The sequence below is a fragment of the Protopterus annectens genome, chromosome 2.part1 (genome assembly GCF_019279795.1).
Source record: "Protopterus annectens isolate FY-2018-M chromosome 2.part1, PAN1.0, whole genome shotgun sequence".
Classification (NCBI taxonomy): domain Eukaryota; kingdom Metazoa; phylum Chordata; order Ceratodontiformes; family Protopteridae; genus Protopterus; species Protopterus annectens.
Genome location: NC_056729.1, coordinates 1,472,516,376 through 1,472,527,347, shown reverse-complemented (window position 1 = coordinate 1,472,527,347; position 10,972 = coordinate 1,472,516,376). Strand labels below are relative to the sequence as shown.

Sequence of the window (10,972 nt, the reverse complement as noted above, 5' to 3'; positions counted from 1 at the left end):
CAACATCATTACACCAGTCTTTCTTGCTGTGGAGCCCGTAGCAGAAGCAGTTCGCACGAGTGCCAGTTGGTCGCTACCAGAGTTTGAATTGCAGCTGAAAACTTCTAAAGCTAAGTACCCCGTTGGGGACCCTTTTTTCTTGCACTAACGAATGTCTGAAAAAGTTAACGGTTGTCTCACCTTTGGAAAGCAAATCCCACACATAGGCTTCCATTCTTACTGCATCACTTGTTTAGGCCCAGACCATGACGTCCCCCGTTGTCGGTTCTGTGCTCTCTTTAATGCGAGAATCATTCACTGTAGAGCTCTTATTGTAGACAGTTATTTTCGTGTTCCATCTTCGCATTCGGATATGGCATCCGTCAGCCAACAATCTGTGGACATTCCGAAAAAACGCAGAGATAAAGATAGAGACAGACCACACAAAGCTAAGCCTTGCGATGACTCTACACCTAAGCAGGTAGTCAGTTCTCCAGACTTCAGTGAGGTGCTTTCGCAGCCCCTGTTGCCCAATTCGATATCTACACAGGAGGCCTCTACCGAGACCCTTTCTGAGTCTGGTATGCAGCAGAAATCTTCTTAGTCTTCCAAGCTTTTGGCTGTCTCTGCCTCAGTTGGGTCCGGAGCTGCAACGCTGGCACCGGCTTCTGAGGAGGCCTTTCACACTACCGAATCTAGACAAAAAACATCTCATCTAGCTACCATTTCTCTCAGACAGACAGATTCTGTCAGGCCTAGAAGTCAGGTCACTCCTAGAAAATCTGCTTCTAGCCACCATCTTGCACCTGCTCCACCATGCCAAGCACAAAATGCTTAAAGTGGCAGAAGATCTCATCTCCCTTAACCGGGGTAGTTAAGCCACAACTTCTAAAAGGAAAAGGCACCCTTCTCTAGAAATTATGACAGAACAGGATTCTGAGGAATCTGACTATTCAGATGTTGAAGAGGAACAGCAATCTCTGACTGCTTATGAGGATTCAGATGTAGAGGAATCCATCCCTTCTGGCTTCCCTCCAGAGGACCTTTTCTTTGGGGAAATCCTTCACACCCTCAGGGAACATTTCCATTGGGAATCTCAGGACTTCCCCCAGTCTAAAAAAAGACTTAGAGAGTTTCTGGACCTGCTCCAGCAAAGAACCCTGGCCACCCCCACCCCCTATTTTAGAAGTGATGGATGATGTTTTCCATGAATCCAGCTTAACCCCTGACATCCTCCCACCTGCTCCCAGTAAGCCTGACATGTATTTCAGAGTACCGGATTCTCAAAAATACCTGTACAGAAATCCTGCAGGTCATTACACAGGGACATAAAGGAGCTAAGACTAGTTCTGCCAAGAATCCTTTTCCTTCTGACACGGATTCCAGAGCTGTGGACAGATGGGGTAAAATAGTATATACCTCTGCAACCTTAGCTATCAGAGCACTCAGTTGTCAGTTCCATATGTTAAAATATCAGCAACACACTTTGGAACTGTTAAGACAAAAGATTTCTACCTTTCCTGACTGTGCGAATTCAAAAGAGTTAGCAGATTTACTGCACTCTGCTTGTCAAGTGGCCAAACACTCTTTACACTGTGGATATGATTCCCTAGAAGCCTCTAGCAGGGCAGCAGTGTCAGGGTCTGTCATTAGGAGACATGCATGGCTGAAGGAACAACCTCTCCCTGAGCATGTCAAGTCTAAACTTATTGATGCACCCCTGGATATTGAGCACTTGTTTGGAGTAAAAGCAGAAGAGGTGCTCAAAAAGATGGAAGACAAAGCAAAATCTATGCAAACAGTAAAAGATTTCTTTCAGGTTCAACCTCCCAGGTTCAGCAGGAACTTTCCTTATAAGCACTGGTCCTTCCCTGCATCTAGCAGACAAAGCCAAGTTAAGCCCGGCAGGTACAGACCATCCAGGTCTCAATCCCAGTGCCAGAAGCAAACAGTGGACCACTTCTGCCCCAAAGGCAGGGAGTTCTAAGCCACCCTTCTATGCCAAAAACTCCCAATGACTCCCCCTCCCCCCTCTGCCCTTCTTTTACTCACCAAAAACTAGGAGGAAGGCTGTTAGTCTACAAAGAAAATTGGCTTTCTGTAACAAAGGGCCAATGGGTCTTAAAGATAATTTTTCAGGGATACAAATTCTCCTTCAGTGAACTCCCAATTCTAAGAGGGTACCCAGACTTACCTCCAAATCAGTGAGCAGAAGCACTGAGACAGGTCCAAACTGTCATATCCCAGGGGGCAGTAGAACCTGTCCCCTCAGATCAAACAGGCAAATGCTTTTATTCCAGACTTTTCCTTGTTCCCAGAAGAGAGGGCACTTGGCACCCCATCCTCAGTCTATCCATTCTGAACACCTCCCTGGTGGTCCCCAGATTCAAAATGCTAACTTTGCAGCAGCTGCTGCCTATGCTGATCAAACATGCCTGACTAGTGACCCTAGACCTAAAAGATGCCTACCTTTACATCCCCATACGGGAATCCTGCAGGAAATTCCTGTGCTTCAGAGCAGGATCACAACACTTTCAGTTCTCTGCGCTGCCCTTTGACTTATCTACTGCATTCAGAGTATTCACCAAATGCTTAGCCCAGGCCATAGCATTTTGCAGACAGAGAAATATACAGATTTATCCTTACTTGGACGACTGCCTCATTCAGGCAGAGTGCAAAGAAAAGCTGCTCCAGGACTTTCTCTTTGTCAAATCCCTCCTAACTTCCCTAGGGTTCACCATCAACGAGAATAAATCAAAGCAAACTCCCACCAGGAGGATCATTTTCCTGGGAGCTCTGCTAGACACAGCTTCCCAAATGGCCTTCCTGTGCCCAGAAAAGCAGAGCTTCTTGCCTCTCTGCTTTACCAAGCTGGCTTCCAGAAACCACCTCACTGTGAGGAAGTTCCTGCAAGCCCTGTGGTAAATGGCATCTTGCATCCTTCTAATTCCTCTGACCAGGCTTCACATGAGAAAACTTCAGTGGTATCTAAAGAACCTTTGGTGTCAGCACTCTCAGCCTCTAGAGACCTCGCTCCCTCTGATCCCATGTATATGGGCAGAGTTTCTTTGGTGGGCAGAGGCCTGTGCCAAGAACAAGGGTCTTCCCTTCATCCTGGTGCCCTGCCGGCCAGAGCATCACCACCGACGCCTCAGACAGTGCTTGGGGTGCTCATCTAGCAGGTGGGTGCACACAGCATCTTTGGGATGCCCATCACCTTCCCTTACACATCAATCAGAAAGAAATTATGGCAGTACAAAAGGCTATGACATCCTTCAAACCCCTTCTCAGGCCAGGGGTTCTCCTTATAAAAACAGACAACACCCCAGTAATGTGGTATATCGACAAATGGTGGGGACCCAATCTTACCCTCTGTGCAGGCTAGCCATGAACCTCTAATTTCTCAATACCTACCAGGGGTCAACAACAGCCTGGCAGACCACCTAAGCAGAAACTTACTGGACCCCCACGAATGGCAGCTCCACAGGAAAATCTTTCTACAAATCACTCAGGAGTGGGGATCTCCGGAGGTGGATCTTTTTGCTTCGCACCTCAGCCACCAGCTACAAATGTTCTGTACCAGGGAGTATCACCTCCTAGCATGGAAGGTGGATGCCTTGACCTTCCCCTGGAACTCCCTCTTTGTGTACGTGTTCCCTCCTCTGCTTCTTATTCCCAAGGTACTGATCAAAATAAGGGAGGAGAGACCAAAGGCCATCCTCATTGCTCCAGATTGGCCCAGACAGCATTGGTACCCCTTACTGCGCAGCCTGAATTTACAGCCCCCTAAGCAGCTTCCCTTGATCTCAGACTTCTTGACCCAGGTGTTGAGGGGGGGGGTACTGCACCCAGACTTGCAGACTCTCAATCTTTCAGCATGGCTTATACTTTAAAAGCTAACAAGGAGTCCCTGTTAAGCAAACAGGTCCTAGACATTATCACAGAGGCCAGAAGGCCCAGCACCAGAAAATCTTACGCAGGGAAATGGAAAAGATTCTGCTCCTGGAGCCAGTCCAGAGGGGCCAGTACCTCATATCCTTCCATCCCTCTTATCTTGGATTACCTAGCCGAGTTACTGAAAAGTGGCCTATCTTTCTCTTCTATTAAAATCCATGCCACAGCCATTTCAGCCCATTACGATTCAGACCTAACCCTCTTCTTTCATCCTTTGATTAAACAATTCCTCACAGGTACTTCTAATATCAGACCTCCCAGAAGGCCTCCCACGCCAGCCTGGGACCTGAATTATGTTTTAGAAAAACTAACCTTATCTCCTTTCGAACCTGCTGCTTCAACAGAATTGAAATACCTCTCCTGGAAGACTGCCTTCCTACTAGCTATCACCTCAGCCAGAAGGGTTTCAGAACTTCAGGCAGTCATGCCTGATGAGTCCTTCATCATTTTCCATGCAGACATGGCCTGCCTGAGGACTAACCCCTCCTTTATGCCCAAGGTGGTATCTGATGTTGCCCTCAACCAGGCCATACACCTACCCACCTTCTTTCCCAACTGTCAAAACAAGGGGGAAAGAATTCTGCACTTGCTAGACATGCACAGACAACTCAGATACTATCTGGACCGTACTAAACCCTTCAGAAAAACAGACCAACTGCTTGTCAGCTTTGCCCCAGGGGCTGAGGGGATGCCCATTTCCAAGCAAATCATTTCCAGTTGGATATCACACTGTATCCATTTCTGCTGCAGACTACATGGGAACCCCCCCCCCAAGTCTATTTGTACCCATTCCACTAGGGCAGCCTCCACTTCCACAGCCTTCCTCAGAGGAGTCCCCACCAAGGACATCTTGGAAGCTGCCTCCTGGACCTCTGTCCATACCTTTACAAAGCATTACCACCTACCTCTTTTTTCTAAGTCTAGGGCAGGGTTTGCCTCTGCGGTTCGGCAGGGCCTGCTAACCCATGCCTAGGGCTCTAACCTATCCTTCCACCCCTCTCCTCAGTTTTAGGAATCCTCCCACAGGTGATGACTGCAACAGTGAAACACGAAGAACATAGTACAGTTGTGTACACTCACCATAAATGTAGATGTTTGAGTGTATTCACTGTTGTTGTCCTGGTTTCCCTCCCTCCATCCCCTTATATCCTCTTCCACCCCTAAGGAGGACATAAGCTTCCCACAGTGGCTTTTAGCCACCAGGACCACTTTACCTTATTTCCTTGTGCTTCTGATGGGTTAGGGCAAGAAAAAACAATTAATTAGAAAAACATTGACTCTGGTATTCGGGCTGACTGAGGGCTACCACAGCAGGGATAACCCACAGGTGATGACTGCAACAGTGAATACACTCAAACATATACATTTATGGTAAGTGTACACAACTGTACTTTCTCTACTATTTCCTCTGTAATATAGGCCATTGACTCAGTGGAATCCATACAGTTAACACTCTACAGTAAAAAGGTTCATAGGTGATACTTGGTTAACTGCCATAAAGACGATTTAAGCGTATCCAATAACCCAAGGTCAAAATCAAACCCTGTATCTTGCATCTCTGAGACAAAGACCTTAAACCATTATGCCAAATCACCCAGACGTAGTTTGCAAAAGGGTTTTGATCATTTTGAAGATTTATTATTAGTGGAGTGACTGTAATGACTTCTGAGATTTGTGATTGTAACAGATTTGAACAATATGCAAGTATTAATATATATATATATATATATATATATATATATATATATATATATATATATCTATATATATATATATATATACACATACACACACAAACACACACACACACACACACACACACACACACACACACACACACACACACACATGCATGCCATTCTGTACTTTTATATGTAATGTATGCTTATACTTTCAAGATACTGATATATATTCAGTCTGCCCCATAACCTTTTAGTTACAAGCATTCTATATTGAAAAATTAAAATATAGTCATACTTCAGTGATTTCTGCTTACAAATTCTGCAGATACATGAATGGTATATAGTAATATTGTTTATATTTCCTTCAGGCCAGAAAACGAGCCCATGACTGGGTGAGAGAAGCAACTGCAAAGGCATCTGCAGATGTTGCAGAAACTGATGTTGAAGAATTGGATAAGGATAAAGGAAATCCAGAATCAGTAAGCACGGAAAGTAAATCTGAAAAAGAAAGCGATAGTAAACTGGGAAAAACAGTGGAGGTAACATAGTTTGCTTTACTCAGTTACACTGTATCTTTCCTGTACATAAAAGTACATAGGTTTAAGCAGAGAAAACCATATGGAAATATTCCTATTTATTAGTTCATTTTTTTCTGCATATCATAGGTTGATCAAAAGTATAGTTATTGTTTGTGTTTTTTTTTTAACCCAGATGTCTTCACTGATAGGTTTTAAAATGTTAAAATGGAATTAAACAGTACAAACGCCATTAACCCTTGACTTATAAGATGACCGACTTAACACATTAGTCCTCAGAAATTATTCAGCAACATGATTAATATTTAGTGTAAAAAAATAATGATGATAAATCAACCTATAGATGTCCTTTCATTTCACTGTTGCAGTATTCATAACTTGAGAGATCCCCTACCAAGGGTGGCACAATGTTCATCCAGTATACCAAAGCCTTTAGATTGTCTTAAGGTATGCTCTACATCACACGTATGCTCCTTGCATAACACAGGCCATAAAGGTGATGTCCAGACATACCAGCCTCAAAACTTCTTTGCTGCTAGTCTGAACACCATCTCTTGATCGTCGGTCTGATTGCCCAAGTCATTGCTGGTGCACCTAGCTGTTCATTTTGTTGCTTTTGTTTTGCTGTGGAGTTTCATGTCATCCAGAAAGAAGGGTAAATGCCAGTGTAGGAGACCGACTCCCCATAAAGACCGTTATGAGCAGTGCTTGTTTTATTTATGGGCTTCTCAAGATTATATGTCCTGCAGTATTTGCCAGGCCTTTATGCAAACACTTTGCACAGTCAGCTTTTATCCCTTGCTGTTTACTTGGAAAGTCAGCGTCTCAAACTTTTAGTGAAAGATGCTATGGAGGGTACTTTCTGGCCTGAGAGTCCAGCCGTCTTTGAAGAAGAAGCCCCAAAAAATTTAAGTTGGATTCTTTGGCTGCACCTCCTGTATCGGACGTTTTTCTTGAGGCTGATGAAATCCTGTAGGTTCACCTGGTTCTTAGGTTGGATTCCTCTCCCATTACTGTTTTGGAGGCCGGCATGGATCCGGCTGCTGGCACATTCTTGGTGGGCTTGCAGGCATTCATTTTGGATGTACAGGGGGATCCGCAGCTGATTATCACCAGAGGGCCTACAGGGGTTCCTCAGATTCTGGTGAGGGAGGAAGTCCTGACTACTATTATTGAGGGCCAGCGTCTGAGCCTTCAACATTTCCTAAGGTGGGCATCCTCTTAAAAAAGAAGCAAAAGATGAAACATTTCTTCTGCTCCTAAGGACCGTGAAAGTGAATGGCATAATTTTAGACAGGGCTTGTTTAATGCTCTTATGACTTTGAAGCCTCCTCAAGGGGTCTCTGTTCTGGCTCCTCCTTGGTCATCTTCCCCTCAAGAGATCTAGGGATCAGGATTCCTCTAAAGAAGAGGATTTGGAATCCTTGGCCTATTCTACCCATATTCCTTCCCCTCTTGAGTATATTGCTGAGGAAGAGGAGGAGTCTACCAGTCTTGAATCTCCTTTTGAGGAGATTTCTTTTGGGGATACTATTACTAAGATGATGGAGTTCTTTAAATGGGATTGTTCCCAGATGTCTGAAGTGCAGAGGAGATATTGTGAACTTCTTCATATGGAGTCTTCTAGACCATCTGGTGTTTCTCTTGTTTTGGCTGTTTACTGGATGCTTTTTCTTGTGCTTCTTGGGTTCCAGATTCTCAGCCCCCTGCTCCTAAGCAGCTAGATCATTTTTATAAAGTGCCTGATGATCGTAAATTCCTTTGTAAGTGTCTATCTGCTGACCCTTAAGAGGTCTCCATGGCATCTGGTAAGCCTTCCAAATTACTGTCCTCCACTAAGCTTCTTACTTCTGATAAGGACAGGAGGACCATGGAAAGTCTGGGTAAGAAGGTTTATACTTCAGCCACACTAGCCTTTCAGGCTGTTAATTACCAGACTCATATGACCAGATATGTTTTAGTTGTCCTTTCCCAGGCTTGTTAAGTTATTTCTGACCTTTCTGATTCTGAGGGGAAGACTTCTGCATTGTCTTTGTTAGGGGCTTCTTCTCAGGTGGCTTGCCATTCCATTAAGTGTAGCTATGATGCAGCAGGTACTTCTTCTAGGTCTGCTGCTTCAGGTTAGGTTTTGAGGAGATATTCCGGGCTACGGCTTCAACTCCTGCCTGATGATATTAAGGCTAAGTTGATGGATGCTTCTCTGGACAACAAATGTTTGTCTGGTGCTGCTGCTAATTTGTTCAAGTCCCTGCAGGAGAAAGGCAAGGAGTTATAGCTTTTAAAATATATTTTTGTTTTACCAGTGCCTAAGTGCCAAAGGAATTGTCGTAGTAAGCCAGTTTTTGTTTGAAGGCAGTCTGATCTTCCTCCTAAAAGTAAAAAAGGTGGTAGGAGGGCTCCTCTGGCTAAATATGCCAGACTACTCCTGCTCAGAAGCCACCCTTTCCTGATAAATCAGGTCTGACTACCAGACTCTTCCCACCCACGTTCCTCTTTCTCTTTGTTTTTCTCTGTCTCTTTCTGTTTTGTTAAGCATAAATAGAAGTTATGTTCTTACCATAACGTTCCATGTTAGTTGTCTTCTTCTCGCCTTCTTCTTGCTGGATGGGTTCGGAGCCGACCTCGGCTCCGACTCGGCCACTCTAAAGCTCGAGAGTTGGTTCCACCGGCTCGAGGCTCCCCTTATATCCCACAATGCTAGGCGAGAGTTACCTCAGATCTCGTTTGTAAGCTAACCCCAGCTTATAATAGTAACAGTATAACTGTAAAACAGAGTCCACCTCTAACAACAGGAAGAAAGAAGGGTGACCTACATCCTGAACCAGGAAATATGCATAATAGCATATGTCTAAGAAAGAGGTGGTAGAAAGAGAGGTCACAATCACAACTCCTCTAGGTCTGTCCAGGCCAGGGGGAAGGAGGGTGGGATGCAAGAAGAAGGCGAGAAGAAGACAACTAACATGGAACGTTATGGTAAGAACATAACTTCTATATGTTAAGTTGTCTATCTCGCCTTCATTCTTGCTGGATGGGACCGCGTCCCTAGCACCTTGTCCCGGGTGGCCTAACGGAACAGACTCCTGAGAACAGTGGAGCCAAAGTTAGCTCTATGCCTAGAAGCTAAATCCAACTTATAATGAGAAATGAAAGTGTGAGGAGTAGCCCAAGTAGCCGCTGCGCAAATGGTGTCAATAGGCAGTCTGTCTTGGAAGGCTAAAGAAGTAGCCAAAGCTCTGGTGGAATGGGCCTTAGGTTTATCAGGCAGCTTTTGATGTCTAATTTCATATACAAGGGACATTAAAGATGTTAGCCATCTGGATAATGATACCTTTGAAACTGAAAGTCCCTTTCTGCTTTCCGCATAGGAGACAAACAGCTGATCAGATTTTCTGAACTGTTTTGTCCTATCCAAGTAGTACCTCAATTGACGGTGAACATCCAGGCAGTGTAATTTTTGTTCAGACCTATTGGAGTATTCTGGAAAAAAGACAGGTAGATCAATGCTTTGATTTAGATTTGACGTCGAGACCACCTTAGGCAAAAAGGACGGGTTAGTTCGTAAAGATACTCTGTCCTTATGAAACAAAAGATAAGGAGGACGACAGCTGAGTGCTTGAAGCTCTGAAACTCTTCTAGCTGATGTAATAGCTACCAGAAAGAGTCTTCCATGATAATAATTTTAAAGAACAGGAGACTGCAGGTTCGAAAGGGGGGAGAATCAAAGAAGCAAGAACTAAATTTAGGTCCCAAGGAGAAGGAGGATTTCTTATAGGAGGTCTGAGAAGAAAAACTCCTTTCAAAAAGGCTTTGCAAAGCTTGTGGGACATTAAGGCAGATTCAGAAATACCCACATGAAAGATAGAAATAGCTGCCAATTGAACTTTAAGTGTAGAGGGAGATGAACCTGCATGGAAGAGTTCAGCTAGAAAATCAAGGACTAATTGGATGGAAGCAGTGAAAGGATCTATGTCCTTTCCTTGAGCCCAATATGTGAAGCGTTTCCACTTACTCAAATAAATCTTCTGAGTGGAAGATTTATGGGAAGCTATCAAAATATCTCTAACAGAGTGAGATAATTGAGGAAGCCTGGCTAAGGTTGGAACTGGAGGAACCAAGCAGTGAGGTTCAGAGAGGGGAGGGAGCGATGAAACTGACCCGACTGATGGATCAAAAGATCTGGAACTAGGTCCAGATTCCACGGTCGCTCCAAAAAAAAACGATGTAGAAAGGGGAACCACACTTGTCGAGGCCAGTAAGGAGCAATGAGGATCAATGAGGCCTTCTGAGCGATAGCTTTCTGTATCACTTGAGAGATTAGCGGGAAGGGAGGAAATGCATACAGAAGTCCCCGGGGCCAAACTTGGACTAGAGCGTCTCTGCTGGGTTGGCCTGGTAAAGGGAATAGAGTGAAATATTCTCTGCACTTGCTGTTTTGGGGAGTAGCAAAAAGATCGCAGCAAGGCTGACCCCACTTGAGAAAAATTTCTCTCACTACAGAGTCTTTCAGAGACCACTCGTGAAGCATGAGTATAGCTCTGCTCAACTTGTCCGCAATTTGATTGGACTTCCCGGGGATGTGCGTTGCTATCAGAAACCGCTGAGAAGAAATCGCCCATTGCCACAGTCTGAGTGCTTCTCGACACAGGGGGTATGACCTGGTTCCGCCTTGTTTGTTGATGTACCACACTACAGACATATTGTCTGTTTGGATTGCAATCGTTCCCAAGGGAAGAGAGTCTTGAAGGGCTTGCAACGCTAAAAGCACTGCTCTCATCTCCAGAACATTTATGTGCAAGTGGCATTCGTTTGGTTGCCATGTGC

General features: G+C 44.7%; 1 protein-coding gene across 1 annotated transcript in view; it reads left to right on the top strand.

The window, feature by feature from the left end:
- Positions 1–10,972, top strand: part of FAM114A1 (family with sequence similarity 114 member A1) — a 1,202,629-nt gene that overhangs the window by 804,615 nt on the left and 387,042 nt on the right. The window contains exon 10 of the mRNA XM_044062942.1: positions 5,984–6,154. Within this exon, the coding sequence (XP_043918877.1) occupies positions 5,984–6,154 (171 nt within the window). The remainder of the gene's footprint in view (positions 1–5,983; positions 6,155–10,972) is intronic.